Source organism: Vidua chalybeata, chromosome 31 (assembly GCF_026979565.1).
Source record: "Vidua chalybeata isolate OUT-0048 chromosome 31, bVidCha1 merged haplotype, whole genome shotgun sequence".
NCBI classification, from domain to species: domain Eukaryota; kingdom Metazoa; phylum Chordata; class Aves; order Passeriformes; family Viduidae; genus Vidua; species Vidua chalybeata.
In genome coordinates this window covers 429138-452781 of record NC_071560.1, presented here as the reverse complement: position 1 = coordinate 452781, position 23644 = coordinate 429138, and the positions used below count along the sequence as shown (strand labels likewise).

General features: G+C 54.0%; 1 protein-coding gene across 5 annotated transcripts in view; it reads left to right on the top strand.

Annotated features, from left to right (window-relative positions):
* The window catches only part of LOC128801762 (serine/threonine-protein kinase PAK 3-like), a 35076-nt gene extending 18967 nt beyond the window's left edge, over positions 1–16109 (top strand). For 2 of the 5 annotated variants that reach the window (XM_053967879.1, XM_053967878.1), the window contains 7 exons: positions 6–75; positions 2576–2639; positions 5320–5437; positions 5831–5930; positions 6349–6545; positions 14701–14838; positions 15288–16109. In XM_053967879.1, the coding sequence (XP_053823854.1) occupies positions 6–75; positions 2576–2639; positions 5320–5437; positions 5831–5930; positions 6349–6545; positions 14701–14838; positions 15288–15377 (777 nt within the window). In that variant the 3' untranslated portion in view covers positions 15378–16109. Of the gene's footprint in view, positions 1–5; positions 76–907; positions 2350–2575; positions 2640–5319; positions 5438–5830; positions 5931–6348; positions 6546–14700; positions 14839–15287 lie in introns of those variants that run through there. The other 3 variants (XM_053967881.1, XM_053967880.1, XM_053967877.1) reach the window with 2 other exon arrangements.
* Positions 16110–23644: the final 7535 nt, after the last annotated feature.

Sequence of the window (23644 nt, the reverse complement as noted above, 5' to 3'; positions counted from 1 at the left end):
ATCAGGAGTCCTGGCTCACTGGTGAGGTTCCAGATGATTGGAAACTGGCCAATGTGACACCCGTTTACAAAAAAGGTAGGAAGGAGGATCCTGGTAATTACAGGCCAGTTAGCCTGACCTCAGTACCAGGTAAGATAATGGAGCAGTTCATACTGAGTGCTATCACACAGCACTTACAAGATGGTCAGGGTATCAGACCCAGTCAGCATGGGTTTACAAAGGGTAGGTCATGTCTGACCAACCTGGTCTCCTTCTATGACCAGGTAACTCGTCTGGTAGATGCAGGAAAGGCTGTGGATGTTGTCTATTTAGACTTCAGCAAGGCCTTTGATACTGTCTCCCACAGCATACTCCTGGAAAAGCTGGCAGCCCATGGCTTGGACAGGAGCACTCTTCGCTGGGTTAGGAACTGGCTGGATGGCCGGGCCCAGAGAGTGGTGGTGAATGGTGCTGCATCCAGCTGGCGGCCAGTCACCAGTGGTGTCCCTCAGGGCTCTGTGCTGGGACCAGTTCTATTTAATATTTTTATAGATGACATGGATGAGGGCATCGAGTCCTTCATTAGTAAATTTGCAGATGACACTAAGCTGGGAGCTTGTGTTGATCTATGGGAAGGGAGGAGGGCTCTGCAGAGAGACTTAGATCAGTTGGATGGATGGGCAGAGTCTAACAGTATGAAGTTTAATAAGTCTAAGTGCCGAGTTCTGCATTTTGGCCACAAAAATCCCCTACAGCGTTACAGGCTGGGGACAGTGTGGCTGGACAGTGTTCAGGCGGAAAGGGACCTGGGGGTGCTGGTTGACAGCTGGCTGAACATGAGCCAGCAGTGTGCCTTGGTAACCAAGAAGGCCAATGGCATCCTGGCCTGCATTCGGAATTGTGTGACCAGCAGGAGCAGGGAGGTCATTCTCCCCCTGTACTCGGTGCTGGTGAGACCACATCTTGAGTGCTGTGTCCAGTTCTGGGCCCTCAGTTTAGGAAGGATATTGAGATGCTTGAGCGTGTCCAGAGGAGGGCAACGAGGCTGGTGAGGGGCTTGGAACACAAGCCCTATGAGTAACGTTTGAAGGAGCTGGGGTTGTTTAGCCTGGAGAAGAGGAGGCTTAGAGGTGACCTTATTGCTCTCCACAACTTCCTGAAGGGAGGTTGTAAACAGGTGGGGTCGGTCTCTTCCACCGGGCAGCAACTGACAGAACAAGGGGACACAGTCTCAAGCTACGTCAGGGAAGGTACAGGTTAGATATTAGGAAAAAATTTTTCACTGAAAGAAGAATAAAGCACTGGAATTGTCTTCCCAGGGAGGTGGTAGAATCACCATCTCTGGATGTGTTTAAAAAAAGACTGGACATGGCACTTGGTGCTATAGTCTAGTTGAGGTGTTAGGGCATAGGTTGGACTTGATGATCTTAGAGGTCTCTTCCAACCTCATTATTCTGTGATTCTGTGTGATTCTGTGATTCCTGTCAGTGTGCTTGCAGCAGCAAAAGGATCCCTGGCAGTTTTCTCCTTTTCTGCTGAAGAGCTTTTGAAGGGCTGCAGGTCTGGTTTTGCAGGCAGAGCATTGCTTGCTGGCTTTAGCCATGGTGGAATATCGAATTCCCAACAATAAGTGGCAATGTCGACTTTAGCCCATTGTTGGTTTGAACAGCTCCAAACCCAATTTCTGCTTAGTGCAGTTGGATGTGCAGCTGAGGATAAAGAAGGTGATAACTGAGACAGAACTTCCCGTCCCTCACGCTGCCGTCTGTCCACAGGGCACAAAAGCAGCACCAGCACCTCCTCTGGCTCCCTCTGCTTCCAAAGAGGAGGCCAAAGAGGAGGAAGAGAGCAGTGAGCTTCCCACTGTTCTGGGGGACGATGGTGAACTTCCCTCAGTGCCGGGAGATGAGGGTGAACTTCCCGCTGTTCTGGGAGACGAGGGCGAACATCCTGCGGTGTGGGAATACAACGGCGAGGCTCCCGCGGTGGGGGACAAGGACAGTGGACATCTCCCGGCGTGGGACGAGGACGGTGGATGTCCCCTGGTGTGGGACGAGGATGGCCACGCTCCCATGGTGTGGGACGAGGACGACGGACATCTCCCGGTGTGGGATGAGGACAGAGGACATCCTGTGGCTTGGGAAGAGGAGGGTGAACTTCTCCCAGCATGGGAAGTGGACAGTGAACGTCCCCTGGCTTGGAAAGATGATGGTGAACCTGCAGCATTTTGGGAAGAGGACGGAGAACCTGCCTGTGCTTGGGAAGAGGACACTGAACCTCCCTCGGCTGTGGGATCCTGGGCTGAACATTCTGCCAGCAGCACAGCCCTGCAGCCAGAGGGGAGAGGGGAGTGGTGCCTGATGCAGCTGAGTACGTCTGCTCTGTTCCTGTGTGCCAGAGCAGGCTGCTGTGTGTGTGTCTCGGCATCAGCTGCACCCAGTGTTGCTCTGCAGCTGAATGTCCCAGGGCCATTGATTGTCCTTCCCCAGCTGAGACCAAGGGGCTGCCGGCCCCAGGGAGGGGGGCTGCATTCTGGCTCTGCTGCAAGGCGGGGTCTCACTCTGGGAGGGAGCGTCTTCCACGTGGTTTCTTTCAGGGAACAGCGTGAGCCTGGCGGAGCCTGCCGAGAAATTCCTGGAAGTGGAGCAGATTGGCCAAGGGTAAGTGCACGGCAGTTACTTCTGCACAAGCAGGCCCAGGTGTTGTGCTGGTGCAGGATCAAGTGAGAAGTCAGGAGAGCTCCAAACACCTCCAGACACTGGGGTACCATCCTGCTGTCTCTCAGTCCTGATCAGAATTGATAACTGTGCTCAGAAGGCACCATCAAAGGCCCTGAGGCTGGCAGTGTCCTGCCTGCAGCAAGGAGCAGGACCTGGAAGATCTTCTGTCCCTGGCATTGGGTTGCCTAAAAGAGCCACTCAGCATCTGGTGACTGTCAGAAACCAGTTCTCAAGGAGATTTCTTTCAAATATTTTGCTTCAAAAAATATCCTCCGGTCAGGATTATCAACCTAATGGTTTAGAAACAGAAACCAGAGATGAACTAATAAGTGCTCTGTTCTAGCACAGGTAGTAGAGCCCATACATTCAGTAACAGACACAGAGCTGATGCACTCTGGGGGAAAATGCATCACCTGCCTGCTGGCAGGGCCCTTGTGGATCCTGCAGGTCTTAGGCAGGAAATGGAAAAGGATGAAATGCATTCTTTCCCAGTTCTTTAGACACCCATTGCTCACCCTGGGCTTTGAACTAAAGCAGTTCAGCGTGGACATTTGGGATTTGCTCCAGCCCAATTCCTTCGTGTTGGGTCTCAGTTTTCTCTTGCACACCTTGCATGGCAGAGGGCTGGTGGCTGCTGCGCTGTTGTTGGAAGGGTCGATGCACCCAGGTGTTTGTGAACGCTGCAGGCAGCAGAGATCTCCTGTCTGGGCTGGCTTTCACTGCCAGGGCCTAAAGCGCTGCCTCTTTCTTCTCTGCTGTTTTGTCTCCAGGGCTTTCAGAACCGTTTCTAAAGGACTCGACAGGGCCACAGGAGGAGAGGTCGGTGTCAACGCGCCCAGCACATCTGGCAGCTCTCCAGGGCTTTCCCCTCTGCTGGGAGCTGTGGCTGCAGCTTTGGGGGCCAGCAGAGCTTTCCTGCACAGGCTGCTCCTCTGAAGGCAGAGCAGTGTCAGCCTGCAGAGCACAGCTGGGACAGACTTGGTCCTTCTGAAGTGCCCAAAGGAATGCAAGGAGGGCAGCGGTGTCTGTCAGAGCAGGACACGCTGGCTTGGTCTTCATATCTAAAAGTGTGAATGCATCAGTGCTGGAGACTGAGGCCCAATTTATCTTCCCTGTTTAGAGAGACATCCTGCTTGGGCTCAATTTGGGGTTTTAGTCCTACTGCAGCTGTTCACAGAGAGAGAGGGAGAGAAATGAGAAGATGGATGTCCAGAGCAAAGCTCTCTCCTAAACCCTGCAGTTGTGTTTGGCTCTGGGGTCAGTGACAGCCTGTGACAGGGATCACCTGAGCAATGGATGTGCGTGTTTGCTTTGTTGTGCAATCCCAACCAGAGCAGTTGCATCTGAAATCATGACCAAATCCCATAGAACTTCTGAAGGGTTCCTGGCTGTTCTGCTCTGTTTTCACAGAACCAGAATTACCTCCTGCTTGCAAAATGTGTTTGAATAATAATGAGAGTGTTGAGGCCATTTGAGAAGACTGTAGGTGCAGAGAATGTTGTTAGAGCTTGGAGGCTGACAGCTGAGGGGCCATTTGTGCAGAGCTTGCAAGGCCAAATGTCTCAGGCCATGTGTCCTGTCAGCAGCCCCCAGCGAGCAGAGCAATGGGCTGTGGGAATGGCGCTTGCTGAGCTCTGGTGTCCCATCCCAAGGCAGTTTGGCACAGCCCGGCTCCGTCGCTCCAAAAAGACTCGCTCCGTGTTGGCTGCGGCCTCCTGCCACAGACTCCTCCAGTTAAAGGTCTGCAATGTCCCTTCAGGCAGCCATAAAGAAAATGAGTCTCAGAGGGCAGAACAGGGAACGAGCTGTGAATGAGCTCCTGCTCCTGAAGGACAAGAAGAACCCCAACATTGTCAACTCTTTGGACAGCTGAGTGCTTCAGGCCTTATCCCGTGCACGGGCCCTGCCTTAACCTTTCCTGGCATCCGTACTCTGCAGCCTGATTTGAAAATGCCTGACCCTGCCATATCTTCCCAAAACAACAGCCTGGCAGTTCACTCCCTCCATGTGCTTTCGTTGCTTTGGTTTGGTTTTTCTTTCAAGTTGACCCTGTTTTCTGTGTCTTACAACAAGTGCTGATAAACCGCAGCAGAAATTATTTCCCTTCTTCTTCCCAGCCCTTTTCCATTGCTGCAGATGCCAGGAAGACCAGGTTCTTGTTTCCAGAAATGCCTCATTTGCCCATTTGTCACTGGCCTTGCCTGTTTCTGAAGGGACTTTCTGAAAGGTTTTCTGACCCCTTTTGTCCCAAGTGCTGCACGGCCTCCTCCCCTGGATAAGCCTGGGAGTTGTGTTGCCTTGTTCTGGAGGGAACGGTGGAACTGATGAGTTCAGAAGCTGAACCAGCTGGGGGGGCCAGTGTTGTGGTTCCACATTGATCTGGGCTGTTGCTAAACTGCATTTTTCACCTGCTTGCCATCTAAGGCCTCTCCTTTCTCACAGATGTCTCCTCCTTTAGACTGTGCAGATTCCAAGGGCTGTGCAGCCTGGCAGGAATGTCTCTCCATCTGATCCTGTCCTCACTGAGAAGAGACCTGGAAACAAAACTCCACCCCAGGCTTTTCCATGGGGGAATTGAGCACTGCAGATTGGTCTCCATGCCATTGTTTTCCTCTTCCAGCTTCCTTGTTGACAGAGATCTCTGGCTGGTGATGGAATACATGGATGGAGGAACTTTGCAGGACGTTGTCAGACAGACACGCATGGCTGAAGGAGAGATGGCAGCTGTCAGTCGGGAGGTGAGGGATCCTGCTTGTGACTGCCGTGCCTTGGACACGATGGTCCTTCCCAACAGGGCGTGAGAACAGGAGTGGCTCCATGCTCAGGGCTTTGTTTCTCTGTTGTTTTTATGAGCTGGAGAAGAAAGAGCCCCTGCAGTGAACGGCCTGCCAGCAGCGCTGCACTTCTACTCTGTTCTTGTTCTCTTTCCTGCTGTTGTGGTTCTCTCTGTCTGTTTTGGATTTGATTTGCTGTTCTCAGCTTTGCCTTGAACCGTTTGCCTGGAGCTTGTCTGCACTGCACTCCTGGCCTGTCACAGCAAAGTTGCTGCTGGCAGAATTCGAAACTGTCCTTTCTTGTGTCATATATTCCGGCCATTGGTTTTTACCCTCGTGTTTCTTGTTCTCTCTCAGTGTCTGCAGGGCCTGGATTTCCTCCATGGGAACCGGGTGATCCACAGAGATCTGAAGAGCTCCAACATCCTTCTGGGAATGGACGGCTCTGTCAAGCTGGGTGGGTGTTCCTGGCCAGGCACGGCGCTCCCGGGCTGCGGCTGTGGGGCTGCTTCCCAGTGACGGCCAGAGCCCCACAAGGGCTGCTGGGGGCACTGCCCGGCCCCTGCTGCCAGCTGAGAGTGGCTGCCCCTGCAGAGAGCTCAGGAGAGGAGCAGGCTGTCAGGAGTGCCTTTGCTCTGGGAATGGCCCTTCCAGAGGGGCAGGAGTTGGAATCTAAAGCTCCAAGGGAATCAGTAAAAGCAACTGCACGAAAGCTGAGGGTTTCTTTAAGGGTCCAGTTCCATCTTTCCTTGGCTACAGCCCTGAGGACTTTTCCAGCTGACTTTACTACTGCATTCTCAGACTGAGAGTGGGGAGTCTTTGTGCTTGGTTTCCTCATTCCAGCTGCCTTTGACAGTGTTTGTTTCTGTCCTCAGCTGATTTTGGCCTCTGCGCTCAGCTTAGCCCTGAGCAGGACCAGCGCAGCTCCATGGTGGGCACTGCTCACTGGATGGCCCCAGAAGTTGTCACCAGTTCTCCTTATGGCCCCAAGGTGGACATCTGGTCCTTTGGCATTGTGACCATCAAGATGGTGGAAGGAGAACCTCCTTACTTCAAGGAAACGAGGGCCATGGTAAGAGGCAAATTCTCCAGTGGTTGCAGAGGCCTGTGAGCACAGGGTGACCCTGCACTGGGAGCAGCAGCTGGAGGATTCTGCACAGGGGAAGGTGTGGCGTGGGTTTTCGCTCTCCGCGGCTGGACGCGGCTCTTGGGAGCCCGGCTGTGGCGTAGCTTCCACGTGCTGCCGGGGTTTGCTGCCGTGGGTTCCCGGACACGGCTCCGTGTCTCGGGCGCGTGGGCTGGCCAGCCTCTGTTTCCGTGCGCTAGGGACCCGGTAAAGAGGTAAGGAATTTGTCCATTTACTCCGTGCTTGGCAGGAACGGTTTCTTGGTCACGTGGCGCGGTTCGATGGAAAGACGCAACCGCTCCTGGCACTCGCATGGGAGAAAATGGCGCCTGGGTGCCGGCGGGATAGGGCTTTATGGAGGGGCGGGGCGAGAGGATCCACGGCCTGCCAGCCAATAGGGGTGGTTGCTGTGGCGGTGATGCCAGCAACAGCGACCAACCAGGGAACCCCGCAGGGGTGGGCACCGAGCCTCGGACTAAGTGGGATTGTGTGGAGTGGCAGGCACGGGGTCTCCCGGGGCCGGACAGGCAGGTGGTTACAGGAGCAGCAGAGGGAGAAGATCCAGCAGCAGGCAGCGTGGGGCCAGAAACTGCGGGGGGGGAACAACACGGGGGTTCCGCAGGATTACAGAACTTGACTTATTTTAACATAAATTAAAACCCTAATCTAAACCCAAACTCTAGGATGCAACATCTCCCCGCTTAATAAAATATAAAAAGAAAGCAGTGGTGTTGATTCAGTCTCTCGAGCGGTAGCCTCTTCTCCTAGCTTCTTCTGCTGCTGCAACTGCAGTGACTGCTACACAGGTGGAGAGGGCCTGGAGATGGTACTGGGGCTGGTTCTTCTCTGGGTGTTTGGGGATAGGGAAACTAGGGAAACAACTTTATTACAAACACAGGAACTGGGGATATAATTGGGCTGAGGTAGTTGTGAGGGAAGTATTGGTTAGGGAGAGGTAGAATCTTTTCCTTCCTTGCAGCGTCTGCAATTGGATGCAACCCCTAGGTTGGTGGGATCACAGGTTGCATCCACTGGCACCGTATCACTCTGACTCACTGACTGCTCTGCTGTGTAGGGTTTAACATGCCTCCTAGGGATCCACTTGACTCCTGAAGGCGTGGACACACAGGCGTATCCCCGTCCCCAAGTCAAAAGTGGAAATGGACCCTGGATTTCTTTAGAGTCCGGATCCCTCACTAACACTGGAGGTCGCTCCTCTGGCTGGAGCTCCTGATGTTGTTTGAAGTGCCTCAGGGCTGGCGGTTCCGGTCTGTCAAAAGAACAGTTCAGGAAATTGATGGTAAACAATGCCTTGCAGAGCCTCTCGTGTGGTGACAGCACTCGCACATCCTTTCGCTGTTTTTTGAGGACTTGCTTTAGAGTCTGGTGGGTTCTCTCTATTATGGCCTGGCCGGTGGGGGAGTGGGGGATCCCAGTTTTATGTTGAACCCCCCAATCTTGCAGGAAGCTATGGAACACTCTGGAAGTATAGGCTGGACCATTGTCTGTTTTAATTGTGGCTGGGACCCCTAAGGTGGCAAAGGCCTGGACAAGATGTTTCCTGACGTCTGTGGCCCTTTCCCCTATGTGTGCTGAAGCAAAAACTGCCCCCGAGAAGGTGTCCACAGTTACATGGACATTCTTGAGCTTACCAAACTCAGGGACCTTGGTGACATCCATTTGCCACACCTCACAACTGTGGAGACCTCTGGGGTTTACACCTGCTCCTAGTGTTGGTAAAGCTGCCTCCTGACAGTTGGGGCATGAGGCCACAATTTCTCTGGCTTGGTCACGCCGCAGATTGAACTGGCGTACCAGCCCTGGAGCATTCTGATGGAACTGCTGATGGCTCAGCCTGGCCTGCTCGACTATGCTCGGCTGGCCTCCTACTTGCACAGGGGCTGCCAAGGCGTCTGCTCTGCGGTTTCCCTCGGCAATAAAGCGTGGGAGATCCGTGTGTGATCTCACATGTACTACATAAAAGGGATGCTCACGGTTAGAAACCAGGTGTACTAATTTTGAGAGCAACCCAAAGATGACCTGATTTGGCACCTCCTTTACAACTGCATGTTCAGCTCTAGACACTGCTCCAGCTACATATGCCAAATCTGTTACCAAATTAAACGGCTGTTCAAACCTCTCAAAAGCTCTCACTACAGCATCCAACTCAGCCACTTGTGGGGAACCTTCTACTACCTTAATATCTGATTCCCACACCTGAGTCTCTGGGCCCCTCCAAGTCACCACTGACTTGTGGGACTTTCCTGACCCGTCCGTGAATACTGTTAGTGCTCGGAGGGGTTTTTTGCTCTGTAATTCTATGGGTAACAATTTGAATTCAGTATTGAACAAATAATGGCCAGGATGTCCAATTTTAATTTGGCCTGAGAAGCTGTCTAGAGCGAACTGTAAATTCTCATTCTGCCTTAGCAGGTGTTCAAAAGCCTCCTTGGTCATCTTCCCCGTGGATGTTTTGATGGGGAGATGGATACATGTAAAGTCACAGCCAGCTAGTACTTGCAGACGAGCCCTGGCCCGTATTATGAGCTGCGCCATCAGCTCCTGTGGCCTGGTGATACTCTTGGACTGCCTGTGGCCAAGGAACACCCACTCTATTATTAAGAGGGGGTCCCGCTGACCCTTGTCCCACTGAAATATCACACCATACAAATGGGTCAACTCACCCAAGACGATGAATCGGAAAGGCAGCCCTGGTTGGCAACAGTGGGCCTGCCTGCTCGCGATGGCTTTCTGGACCTTCTCGAGCGCTGCTCTGGCCTCTCGGGTCAGGACTCTCGGGGAACCTAAACTCTCATCCCCCTCCCTTTCTGCTAACAAATCGAAGAGGGGGGATAGTTCCCCCGTAGTGAGTCCCAGCCATGGCCTGATCCAATTTAATGACCCGCACAGGCGCTGGAGATCATTCAGCGTCTTGGGGTTATCGTTTATCTGTATCAGTTGGGGCCTGATCATCCGGTTGTTAATTTCCAGGCCCAGATACTTCCAGGGTGGCAGCAACTGTACCTTCTCTTTCTGTAACTCAAATCTGGCCACCGACAAGGCCCTAACAGTGTCCTCCAGTGCTACTTGCAGGATCTTGCTGTCAAGGGCACAAATCAGCACATCATCCATGTAATGATAGAAAATACAGGATGTCCACTTGGCACACATTGGGGATAGAACCCTAGCGACATACCACTGGCATATAGTAGGGGAACATTTGAAACCCTGTGGTAGTACCGTCCAGTGGTAGCGCTTCATTGGGGCTTCTCTGTTGATGGAAGGCACAGAGAATGCGAAACGGGGAGCATCATCCGGATGGAGTGGGATTTGGAAGAAACAATCTTTAATGTCAATTACAGCCAAATTGTAATTCTGGGGTAGCATAGATGGAGATGGCATACCCGGTTGGAGGGAGCCCATATCTTGCACTGCCTCATTAATTTTTCTCAAATCATGGAGGAGTCGCCACTTGTCTCTCCCCGTTTTTTTTATTACAAACACAGGAGAGTTCCAGGGACTGTTTGTTTCTACAAGGTGTCCTTTTTCTAACTCTTTGTTAACCAATTTTGTGAGCGCCTGCAGCTTCTGCTTACTCAGCAGCCACTGCTCCACCCAGATGGGCTTATCTGTGAGCCATGTTACTTTCTGTGTGGGGCGCTCTTCAGTGGCCGCACCAAAAAATGTTGGGGGACCGGAAATTCTAATTTGGCTCCCCACTGCGACATGGCATCTCTCCCCCATAATGTAAATTTGCAGTCGATCACGAATGGACGCACTGAGGCCAGCAGCCCATTCAGACCCTTAATTTGGACAATGATTTTAGATTTTCTTGCCGGCTGTGGCCCGCCCAGTCCTAAGACTGGTGTGGCCACGCTTTGCAGCTCCCAGTGTGACAGCCACTTGTGTAGTGGGATGACCGTCACGTCTGCCCCTGTGTCTAACATCCCCTGTAGATGTACAGATCGCCCCTCGCATTTGAGTTTGCACCATACGAGGGGTTTTTCCTCTCCCAACTTCCCAGCATAAAACACTGAGAGTTCCAGGTCATTGCACAGAGCACGAGGAATGGAAATTGCCTGTGCAATTACCTGACCTCTAGGCAGGAAGAGGAGGGGGTGGCCACAGCGTGCCGCGAGATAGAAGAGCCTCGGATTGAGGGTGGAGATTACTGGAGGGACTTCTATCTCCAGTGGAGTGCTCTTTGTGTCCCCAACAACGAGGTACCTGCAGTTTAAGAGATCTTCCTTTCTCCTGGTCTCACAGCGGCAGATGTGCGACAGAAGCTCTGCATCTGCTATGAAAAACTGCCAGTCCTGGGAACGGAAATGAACAGAGTTAGTGAGTCGGAGTCGATAAGGCTCCCGGTTGTCACTAGTTGAGAGGCAGCCGCTTACTGATGGTACTAGATGGTGCATTGCGGCTCCTCTTGCAGCACCGCGACTTGCCTCATTTTTGTCTGAACGCGCGGCAAGTGCGTGTTCATGGGTCAGTTTTTTTGGACCATGGGGTTCCCATCCCCTCTCCCCCCTCCCGCAGCCCTGGGTGGCACAGTCCCTAGAAGTGGGCATTGAGCTTGGAAGTGTCCCTCCTGATGGCAATGGTAACACCGGCGTGTGGATGGAAATCGCTTCAGTGCTGGGTTCCTCGAAGGAGCAGCAGCCGAGGCAACTTGCTTGTCTTTTTTCTTTGGGGCCTCCTCCTCATCCATCAGGTGCGCCTTCAGCGTGCATTCCTCGATGATCTGGCTGAAGGTTGGAGGTGGTGAAGCCGACATTGACATGATGACTCTTTTGCACATGGCGTTGGCATTCATGTGCACCACTTCTAGGATCATTCCTTCTCGGCGTTCAGGTACCTCTATGCGTCTCTCCACAGCTGCCCGGACCCGATCTACAAAATCTAACATAGGCTCCCCGGCTTGCTTGACTGCCGTGTAGGGTATCCCCGGATCCCTGGCGGGTATGCCCAGGAACGCACGCTCTGCTGCACCCCTGGACATGTCCAACACAGCTGTGGGAATTCCCCAAGCTTGCAGTCGCCCCTCACTCCATTCTCCCCCGCCCACAAGATGGTCTAGGGTGATTTGTTCTTCCGCAAAATCCAGGCCATAAGGCCCCTCGTGAATTTCGGGAAGCAGGTCTGCCGCTAGCCTTTTCCACCTCCTCTCTCACAGGTCGTATTCAGATGGGAGAAGCAGGCAGTTGAATAGACGCTTAAGGTCAGCCGGCACTACAGTTTTAGATGTTAAAGTGGCTTTTAGACTCCCTTTAAAAAAAGGACTTTTTCTGCCAAATTTTTGTAATGTCTTGCAGACCTCTTTGACTGAATCGTAGGAGAGGGGAGTCCACATAGGATTTTCCCCTCCCCTTGTGTAGGGGACTGGAGTGTGGATCAACTGCTCAATCTCATGGACCGGGCTCCGTCGCACCCCCCTCCTCCCTGTCCCCCCCCTCCCCCCACCCTAGGTCTCCGAGGAGCAGGAGGACGTGGGGGCGGAACGCGAGGGAGAGGACAGGCAGAGCGGGGAGAATCCTCCTCCTCGGAAGGTGGGGAGGAGGCTACTGAGCCCTCCGGCTGGGAGAGGGCGGGGCTGCTGACGCGGCAGGTAGAGCATGCGAGGAGGGAACGCCTACGCCTACCCGAGGAGGGGCAGGGGGAGGGGTGGCAACCCAATGCCTTGAGTGGGCGGTGCCCACGCCCACCGAGAAGCAGGAGGGGGTGGGGTCATAGGGAACAAAGGGAAGAAAGGGATTGTGGGAAGGAGAGACCCTGCCATGTGGCCGCCCTCCATCTTGGGAAGATAAAGAGATCGACCACGTGGCCTTGGCCTCCTCAGAGGAACAAAGAAAGGGGTTCAAAGAAACAGAACTGCGCGGGGTATCGCTGAAACTGGGATTTTCAGCTGGGAAAAAGGGATTGGAAAAGGGGTTTAGGGTCGTAACCTCAGCGAATCAACCGATCTCGCTAAGGCGGGGATGCCGGGGTGGCTTGGGGGAGCCAGGAGCACGGTCCACATTTGTGGAGCTGCCCTGTGTCTCAGATCGACGGGGTGCCCCCCCCGCCCACCCGGGTTAGGGGAAGAAGGGGTAGAAGAAGGGGATGGGGAAACGGATTCAGGGGGAGTAACAGATTTTCTGGATGGTTCTTTCCTTTCCCCAACCGAGTTTCGCGCGGGGTCTGATTTTACCACATCTGAGATCAACAAATGGAATTTAGGGAAGCAGTCATCTGTGGAGGAATCCCTACCGATCCCCTCTGCTAGCCTTTTTCCCACTTGCTCCCAAAATTCTGTTTCACGCACGTCCTCGATAGACAGACGGGGGAAAACAAAGAACAACCACGGAACAAATTTCTTAACTAAAATATTTGGGTAGGGGCCCTTCACCAAAAGGATTTCCTTAACTTGGGAATAAAATTCCTTTTGTTGGGCAGATAGCACGGTCCCCATGCTTCTTCCACCCAACCCACCTCACCCCTGGGGCAGTAAAAAGGAAAAAAAGCAAAAAAACGCAGGCGACTCCAGTGGCTGCCGTTCGTGCTGCGCGCCGCACGTCCCAACCTCAGGAACACGGCCAGCCCTCCCCGTATTAGCTGGACACGTTTCCACGACTAATACTTACCAGACTGAAATCTCTGCAAAGAAAAGCTGCCACCAGGGTCCAGGAGTCCCGAGAAGTGTCCTTTCTGCTGCCCTCTTGGCTGCGAAAGTTTGCACTTCCTGTCCCACGCAGGACACACTGTCTGGTCCTCCGTGGGCGACGGAGACTTCACTGACGTACTTTGGAGAGCCCCTACTCTCGGTTTCTGTCCGGCACGGAGCTCTGATCTGGCGCGGACCGCTGCCCATTCTGGCTTGGTAACGGCGCTCCCCCCTTGGTGGCGGCGCGGCCCCAAGCCAGCGGCGGTGGCTCCTGGCGCTGTTCCTGGAGCTCTGCGGTGAACCTACGTCCACGCGATCAGCTGAGCGCTGGCCTCGGCCCCGCATTTGGGCGCCAATTGTGGGTTTTCACTCTCCCCGGCTGCACGCGGCTCTTGGGAGCCCGGCTGTGGCGTAGCTTCCACGTGCTGCCGGGGTTTGCTGCCATGGGTTCCCGGACACGGCTCCGTGTCTCGGGCGCGTGGGCTGGCCAGCCTCTGTTACCGTGCGCTAGGGACCTGGCAAAGAGGTAAGGAATTTGTCCATTTACTCCGTGCTTGGCAGGAACGGTTTATTGGTCACGTGGCGCGGTTCGATGGAAAGACGCAACCGCTCCCGGCACTCGCATTGGAGAAAATGGCGCCTGGGTGCCGGCGGGATAGGATTTTATGGAGGGGCGGGGAGAGAGGATCCATGGCCTTCCAGCCAATAGGGGTGGTTGCTGTGGCGGTGACGCCAGCAACAGCGACCAACCAGGGAACCCCGCAGGGGTGGGCACCGAGCCTCGGACTAAGTGGGATTGTGTGGAGTGGCAGGCACGGGGTCTCCCGGGGCCGGACAGGCAGGTGGTTACAGGAGCGTCAGAGGGAGAAGATCCGGCAGCAGGCAGCATGGGGCCAGAAACTGCGGGGGGGGAACAACACGGGGGTTCCGCAGGATTACAGAACTTGACTTATTTTAACATAAATTAAAACCCTAATCTAAACCCAAACTCTAGGATGCAACATCTCCCCGCTTAATAAAATATAAAAAGAAAGCAGTGGTGTTGATTCAGTCTCTCGAGCGGTAGCCTCTTCTCCTAGCTTCTTCTGCTGCTGCAACTGCAGTGACTGCTACACAGTCTAGGATGCAACAGGAAGGGAATTCCCAGAGGACTCGAGCCTCAACACAGACGAATATTGTGCAGTCTCCAGCAACAATTTGCTTTGGGATTTACGCTGTTGCAGCTCTTCCGGCTGTGAGGATGACCTGAAAATGTGAAGCGAATGCATCAGCTCTTTACAATGGCTGTGGCAGCACCAGGGTTTGGATTTTTTGGTTGGCATAGAAAAATGAGCCGTGAGCAGCATCTCTGCCAGGAAGGAGAGTGCCCCTGGAGCTGGGGCTGGGAACCCGGGCTCGATGTGAGCACTTGTGGGTGCGAAGGAAGCTGGCAGGGCGCTGAGTTTGCTTTTCCTGCAGGCTCGTGCTCTGATCCGGCAGGACGGGACCCCGCAGCTGCAGGAGCCCAGGCGCCTGTCGGCTCTGCTGCGGGACTTCCTCGAGTGCAGCCTGGAGCCGGACGAGGAGCGGCGCTGGTCTGCCCAGGAGCTGCTGCAGGTGAATGCCAAGCGGCTGCAGGGGAGCAGCAGTGCCAGGGAGGGGTTTTCTTGTGGGGCCCCCTCCGAGAGTCTCCAGTCTCGCTGCTTTCCACACGCAAAGCAAGCAGAATCCTCGCCTGCTTTAGCTTGGCAGGGTCCTTTCCAGGGCATCTGCACCTGGTGCCCCACAACGAGCAGGGCCATCTTCCAGCAGGTCAGGTGGCTCAGAGCCCTGCCTGACCTGAGCTTGGATGTTTCCAGGGAGGAGGCACCTGCCACATCTCTGGGCACCTTCTCTCAGTGCTTCCCCACTCTCCTGATTAAAAAATCTGCCTTCGATCTCATCTGAGCCTGCTTCCCTCTCCTGAGTTTCAGACCATTTCCCTTTGTCCTGTTGCCACAGAGCCTGAGAGGAAGTGGACTCTGGAAAGTGACGGTTCATTTCTTTCTTTTTTATCCTTTGGGCAGCAACCATTTTTATCATCAGCCAAGCCTCTCTCCAGCCTGACCCCTCTGATCACTGCAGCCAAGCAACTGAGGGAGCAGCAGAGGAGATGAAGCACTGGAGGACAGCTTTTAGCTACAGTAGTTAGTTAGGACAACTAGTTAGTCATGGTAGTTAGCAGTGCTAGTTGGTTATGGTAGTTAGGACAGCCTGTTTGTTATGGTTCTTATGACAGCCTGTTTGGTAGGGCAGTTTTTTGAATAAAAACTCTCTTAAACCTCAACTCCCTTGAGGTGTCCCTTCCTTCTCCCTCTGTGACTCAGCTGCCCAGAGCAATGTGAGGGGAGAGCGGGCCCAGCCTTGCCCAGAGCTGAGCCCCAGCAGAGCCCTGGCAAAGCCCAGAGCAGCCTCGGCATCTGCAGAGTCAGTGAGACAGAGTGAAAATTTAACAGGGTAGAAATCCATTTGGATTTAGGTGAAATGTGCAGCTTTAAGCTTGCTAACATAAGTTGTAATGAACAGTTTCCACGTGTTCCCCAGAGATGCAGGCAGGGCCTTCTTAGTTCCCATGGCAACACCAAAAAAGCTACTAACTCTAGGTAAGTACCAATTGACTTTTACCCATCACCATCACCTAAAAAAGAATAGACTAGGTTAGGCTGTGAGAAGCAGGGAGACAGAAAGAGAGAGAGAGCCCTGGTGCTGCCACCAGGGAAGGAGCGGGGACAGCTGTTGTTCTGGACTTCAGCAACAGACTCTGCACGCCACGCCTCCTCATCCTCTGGCCACCGGTGTGCCACAAGGAAAGAAGAAGGGACAGCTGCTGCTCTGGGCTTCAGCGACAGACTCTGCACGCCTCCTTCCTTTCAGCCATCTGGGAAAGGTAAAACCACGGGGGAGAGCTCTGTGTCGAGCCCCCTGCCCAGCTGATCTTTTTAATAAAGAGCTGAACATTAATAAAGGCATTAGCCCTGTTCATTTCAGTTGGGGGCTCATCCAGGATAACCACGCCCAACGAGGACCCCCGGACAGCTGGACAGCTCGACCACCTGCTTCGAGGGACCCTCGGGAGTCGCTGGCTACCTTTGGACCCTAGGATCAGAGTGAGACGAGCAACGCAGAGGAGCGTTGGATTGGTAAGAAAAAACGGGAGACAAGCGAGTGAGTGAGTGAGATGGGGGCCGGCAGCTCGGACCCCCGAAGCGAGAGGGACCCGCTAGTACCGCGTTTCCGGACTCCTGCGAAGGGGCCGGCTGGGAACGGGGGGAAGCGAGTGGAATAGAGAAGCGACTGCTAGCGACTCTGGGGGTGAGTTGAATGGACCCGAAGTTTGTGTGCTTGTGATGTCCGGGCATTGTGTGGTTAATGTGTTCTTAATCGTGTGAGTGCCTGGTGTATAAAGAGAGTGAACGAGTGAGCGAGCGAGTGTACCCGCGGTGCGGGGGGAAGTTCTACCCATGTCTGAAGCGGCTGAGTGAGGCCCGAGGTGCCAGCTGGGATAAGCTGTGGGGGCAGGGAGCGCTCCGCGGAGAAGTGGAACAAGTGGAGAAACGTGGGTGAGGACGTTTACTGTGTTTAAAGGTGGTGATTTGTGTAGACTGTGCACATTTTAACCATGGCTAGACGAACCTGGGGGGTTCCTCTGCCCCAGTGGTTCGGACTTGATTCCTGGAATTTTACTGTGTGCTGTTATTCTGATTGTGCCCAGAGTGTGTGGGGACCAGAGGAAGCTGATGTGGAGAGGTGCTGAAGTGTTGTATGCTGTGTTGTGTTGAGAAAAGTGGGCACTTGTGGAGATACCACCTTTCCCAGTGAGTTGGTGTGGTTCTTCCCCGCATTGTGGTAATTTGATTCTCGGGATTGTAGGGTTGTGCTTCTGGAGATTTTAGGATTTTGTTTGCAACAAGTGTAGCATTTTATGCAGAAGAGCTACAGTATGGTGATTTATGTTTAACTGTGGTAAAACAAATTAGAGGAATTCCAGGAATTCCTCCCCCACAGCAACTTAAACCCTGACTCTGGTGAATTTGAGATAAGGAGGGGGGTCTGTGTTTGTGGGCATATCAGAGTTTTTGCTGTAACAGGCACAGCCTTTTGCAGGGCAGCAAAGTGAGTGTCAATAGAAACAATGCTTTAATTAGATTGTGTGGGAAGAGAACTGGAAAAGACTGAGATTTTGTGAAAGAGAGTTTAAATAAAGGAGAAATGCCAAAGTGATAAATGGAATAGCCTGCAGGCAATTCCCGGAAGTTTTTGGTGCATTGAGCGGCTGGCACCCTGCGTGAGTACGACTGCAATACAGAGTTTGTGAGAGGGGCTGGTATTGCTGTTCTATGCCCCAAGTATAAATTGAGGGTTCCTGATCAAGCCGGTTCAGAACCTGAGACCTTAAAGCTTATGTGTGGAGGATCACATCTGATACCTGCCACCTGGGGTGTGTGTGTGAGAAAAACTGAGAAAAGACTGTGAGGCTTGAGTAGAAACAAAAGTCCACAGGAAGAAGCCTTTCAAATTTCCTAGAACTCCAAGGATACAGAGTATTAAAGAAAAAGGCATGGGCATGGCAGGCTGGTGCCAGCTGTGGGTTTATAATTACAGACTGTTTGTCAGATAGAGATCTCCAGTGGACAAAGGAAGCCACGCGGGCCTTTCACCAGCTAAAGAGTGCCCTCATGTCAGCTCCAGCTTTGGGATTTCCAGATTCTTTCTATTCTCCCATGTGGCTCAGGACCTGAATTCATACCGGAGGGCAGTTGATTACTTTTCCAAGCAACTAGGTGCAATGCCAAAGGATGGCCAGGTTGCCTCAGAGCTGTAGCAGCAGTCGTGCTGAATATACAAGAAGCACACAAGTTTACCCTGGGACAGAAATTGACTGCACTAGTGTCCCACACAGTGTCCTCAGTACTGGAAGTAAAGGGCAGCCACCGGCTCTCACCACAGAGGTTCCTGAAGTACCAGGCCATCATGGTAGAACAAGATGATATAGAGAGAGTGGTAACTAACATTGTCAGTCCAGCTTCTTTTCTCAGTGGAAATCAAGGAGAAGCAGTACACCACGACTGCCTGGAGACTACTGAAGTAACTTACTCCAGCCACCCAGACTTAAAGGACACTCCTTTGGACAATGCAGAGACCTGGTTCACTGACAGGAGTAGCTACATTGCCAGTGGAAAGCGACCTGCTGGATATGCAGTCACTACCTGCAGAGAGGTAATGGAATCTGTACCCTTACCAACAGGCACCTCTGCGCAGAAGGCCGAGATCATTGCACTGGCCCGTGCCTTGGAAATGGCAAAAGGAAAGAGAATAAACATTTAGACAGACTCCAGACATGCATTTGGAGTTGTGCAGGCACATGGAGCTGTCTAGAGAGAGAGGGGGGACTGCTGACCTCACAAGGAAAGAACATCAAACACGCACAAGAGATAATCCGGCTGCTGGAAGTGTGCATATTAAAGCAGAGCAGAGAGTGAGCTCAGAATTGGGAAAAAGAAATGAGCTGGTGGATGGAAAGGCAAAGAAAGCAGCAAAAGGTGAGGTAATTATGGACAGATTTCCTTTAAAGGTAAGCCAGAATATAATAATAATAATAATAATAATAATAATAATAATAATAATAATAATAATAATAATAATAATAATCAAAAGGGCCATATAACCAAGAGGGGTGGGCTACCATTGAAAGGGAGCTGGTAATCCCCTCCCATACGTGTGGTCACTAGTAAGGGAGGAGCACCAGAAAACACACTGGGGCCTAACTACTTAAAAGCTTTGATAAAGTCTGGCTCCTTACCCAGAATGACCAAGGCTGCCAGTGCCTTTTGCTTTAAGTTTGTGTTTGCCCACTATTCTCCTCCCTAATCTCCTCCCCTCCCGAGTTACCAATCTCCCCAAGGCCTTCCCTAACTTCTTCCCTCCCAAGCTGTCAATCTTCCCTATCCCCACCCCTTTTTCCAGAGTGTTCCTTTTCTATCTTGTAGTATTCGATACCCCATTTGTTGCTTTGCATTATCCCCCTCCCCTGCTCTGCCTGATAGGTTTATAGAATGTTAGTCCAGCCCTAGATTCCTCCTCTGCCATGCCCTCATGGATTGGTTGCCCTATACCACTCCCCCTATAAAAACCTCTGCAGACCCCCTAATTTTTGTGTTGGGGTCCTGCGGCCTCACACTCTTACTCCCAGGTCTGGGGCAGCTCTGACGCCCTTCGGTGTTGCCCCCGCCCGGACTTCCGCTTCTCTCCCGCGTGCCGCTACCGCCGGCACGCCGGTCGGGGTCTGCCGGGTTCCGTCCCCCACGCGAGGGTCCGAGGCAAAGAGGGAAGGAATGTCCAAATCACCCATGAGGAAGGCAGGAAGGCTTTATTGTCACGGAGAGCTCCGGTGAGGGGGTAGCCACCCACGCTTCCCACTCCATGTGGGGGAAATGGCCCCGGGACCCGGGAGGGAGCGGGATGATATAGGGGATGCGATAGGGAGGGCAGACGTTGCCCCCCAGTTCGTGCAGGTGCCGCAGTGATGATGTAGGACAGCGACCAACCGGGACACCACAGGGGAAAACACCGAGCCTCGGGCTGAGTGGGATCGTGGGGGAGTGGTTACAGGAGTGGCAGGGCGGGGAAAATCCAATGGCAGGCAGCCTGGGGCTAGACACCGTGGGGGGGGGAAGACACAGGGGAAGCACGGGGGTACACAGGACTCGACTAGCTAACACAAATAAGAACCCCTAAAACCCAATCCCAGGATCCAACAATTCCCTCTTTTTCAAAATATAAAAAAGAAGAACGGCTGCTTGATCTTCTTTGCTGCTCGTCTGACTGCTTCTTCACTCAGCTTCTGCTCTTGGTGTCTCAGCTGCTGCAACGGCTGCCCTTTGCAGATGGAGAGGGCCTGCTGCGATGATGCTGGGGTGGTTCTTCCCGGGGTGTTTGGGGATAGGGGAACTGGGACAACTTTATTACAAGCACGCAAACTGGGGACACAATCAGACAGGGGTGGCTGGAAGGTTTTTCTGGGGCTCTGGGGAAAAGCATTTTTTAAAGAGATTGTAGGGTCCTTTTTCTTTTTGCATCGCCTGTGGTTTGATGCAACCCCCCGATTGATGGGGTCATCTGCCACACTCACAGGCACCCTGATGTTTTGAACCACCACCTGCACAATTACTTGATAAATCACAGCCCCCCTTAAGGTGCTGTGGTCTGCCTTATTTTTATCTTCACGCAAGGCAGATGGGCGTTGTTTTTTCAGCTTTTTGGGGGAATGGGGTCTCCCTCCCCTCCTCTCCCCCCCTCCCACTGGCCCTGGGGGTGCCCTGCCCAAAAATGGACACTGGATAACAAAATGTCCTCTCTGATCACAGTGGAAGCATTGGTGTCTCGATGGAGGCTGCTTCGGACCAGTGTTCTCTGGAGGCACGGCATCCAAGGCAACCACGTGGCTTCTGGGCCTTTTAGGGATCTCAAGCTGTGTCTCAGTGTTCACGGATGCTGCTTCCAGGACAGACTTGTCCTGGGCTTCTGACCCCTCCACATGCCTCTCAGCTGCCACCTCGACCCGTTCCATGGAATCTGGAAAATACTCAGAAACCCACCTCGGTTTCCCCCTCCTGCTGCTTCCCTCCCTCCCGGGTCTCCGGGAACCATGGGAATGCAGAGTCAGGGGCTCTTGCTCCCCCCTTCCTCCTCTTCCCTCCCTCCTGGGTCTCCGGGAACCATGGGAATGCAGAGTCGGGGGCTCGGATTCCCCCCCCACCCCTTCCCTCCCGCCCGGCTCTCCGGGGCCCATGGGAAGATGGGGACAGGTTGTAGGGAACAGGACGGGGGCTGCCTCCCTCAGGCAGCGGGGCGGGGATGGCAGAGCTCTCCCCAGAGGGAAAGGGTGGGGTCGATGACTCAGCAGGGAGGATCTGCAAAGGACTGGAGGGAACGCCCACACGAGGGGGAACAATGGGTGAGGGAGTAACCTGACCTCCCAAGGGGGCGGCGCCCACGCCCACAGGGAGGCAGGTGGGGGGTGGGTTAAAGGTGGCGAACAAAGGACAGAAAGGGGTTGTGAGAAGAAGAGGCCCTGCCATGTGGCTGCCCTCCATCTTGGGAAGACAAAGGGATCGAGCACGTGGCCTCGGCCTCCTCAGGGAGACAAAGGAAGGGGTTTAAAGAAACAGAGCAGCGCGGGGCAGCTCTAGAACCGGGATTTTCAGCAGGGAAAAAGGGATTGGAAAAGGGGTTGAGGGTCAGTTCCTCAGTGAAGTAGCCAATTTCTCTAAGGCAGGGGTGCTGGGGGAGCTTGGGGGATCCAGGAGCATGGCCCACGCTTGTGGGGCTGCCCTGCGCCTTAAAACAGCGGAGTACCCCCCACCCCGCTCACCCGGGTTAGGGGAAGAAGGGGTAGGAAAGGAAGATGGGGAAACACGTTCAGGGGAAGCAACATTTTTGTACGATGGCTCTTTTCCCTCCCTGCTCGCTTCTCGTGCGGATTCCGCTTACACCACTTCCTAAATCCGCAAATGGAGAGTGGCAAAGGAATCTTTCACGGAGGGATCCCTGCATTCGATCCCCTCCGCCAATTTCACTCCCACCCACTCCCAGAACTCTTTTTTGCGAGCGTCCCCCATGGTTACGCGTGGGAAGGAAAAGTATAACCACCTTACAAACTGTTTAACTGAACTTTTGGGGTAGGGGCCCTTCACCAATAGAGTTCCCTTAAGTAGGGTATAAAATTCCTTCTGGTCGGCAGATAGCACGGTCCCCGTGCTACTTCTACCCACACAACCTCACCCCTGGTGCAGAAAAAGAGGAAAGAAAACCAAAAAACACAGAAGACCCTGGCGGCCGCCGTTTCATGCTGCGTGCTGCGTGTCCGTACCCTTGGAAGCGCGGCAAAGCCCACCCAAGTGAAGGAGAGTATAGCCCGGGTACCCTCCCGTCGCCAAGTACCCACCAAACCGGGATCTCTGCAAACAAAAAGCAGGCATCAGGGTCCTCAGTCTCGGGAAGCTTCTCTTCTTTGGCTCTTCGTGGCCATGAAGAGATTCACTTCCACTCCCACGCGGGCGGCACTGCGTGCCACCGTGTGGGTGGCGGAGAGTTCACTGACCTACTTTGGAGAGTCTTCTCTCCCGTTTTCAGTCTAATACAAAGCACAGTTCCGTCACAGCTCTGCGCCTGGCCGGCAGCGCTCCGCATGGACTGCGCACGCTCAGCTCGGTGGCCGTGCCCTTTGATCCGCGGTGCGGCCACACGCCAGCGGCGACGGCTCTCGGCGTGGCTCCCGGTGCTTCGTGGTGAGTCTCCGCCTGCGCAGGGCTACTCTGCCAGCTCAGGCCCTATTGTTAGGTGACATTTGCAGCGTTGCACTCTTTCTCCCAGGTCTGGGGCAGCTCTGACGCCCTTTGGCGCCGCCTCCGCCCGGACTTCCGGGTCCGCCGCTTCTCTGCCACGTGCCGCTGCCGCCGGCATGCCGGTCAGGGTCTGCCGGGTTCCATCACCCACGTGAGGGTCCGAGGCAAAGAGGGAAAGAATGTCCAAATCACCCACGAGGAAGGCAGGAAGGCTTTATTGTCACGGAGAGCTGCAGTGAGGGGGTTAGCGACCCACGCTTCCCACTCCACGTGGGGGAAATGGCCCCAGGACCCGGGAGGGAGCGGAATGATATAGGGGATGTGATAGGGAGGGCAGACGTTCCTCCCCCAATCCGTGTGGGTGCCACGGTGATGACGTAGGACAGCGACCAACCGGGACAGCGCAGGGGCAAACACCGAGCCTCGGGCTGAGTGGGATCGTGGGGATAGGGGCAGTGGACACGGGGGCTCCCGGGGCTGGACAGGGTAGTGGTCACAGGAGCGGCAGAGGGTGTAAAATCCAACGGCAGGCAGCATGGGGCTAGAAACTGTGGGGGAGAACAACACGGGGGAAGCACGGGGGTATACAGGACTCGACTAGCTAACAAAAATAAGAACCCCTAAAACCCAATCCCAGCATGCAACAGACACCCAAGGGGCTGGTGACACTTGGGAACCTCCTGGTGGCACTCAGAGCTGTTGGCACTCGAGGGGCTGGTGGCACTTGGGAAGCTCTTGGTGACACAAGGAGCTGGTGGCACTCGAGGAGCTGGTGTCACTTGGGGAGCTGGTGGCACTTGGGGTGCTGGTGGCACTTGGGGAGCTGGTGGCACTTGGGAAGCTCTTGGTGACATGAGGGGCTGGTGGCACTTGAGGGACTGATGACACTCGAGAAGCTGGTGGCACATGGGGGGCTGGTGGCACTTGGGAAGCTCTTGGTGATACAAGGAGCTGGTGGCACTTGGGGAGCTCTTGGTGACACTCGAGGAGCTGGTGGCACTTGGGGGGCTGGTGGCACTTGGGAAGCTCTTGGTGACACG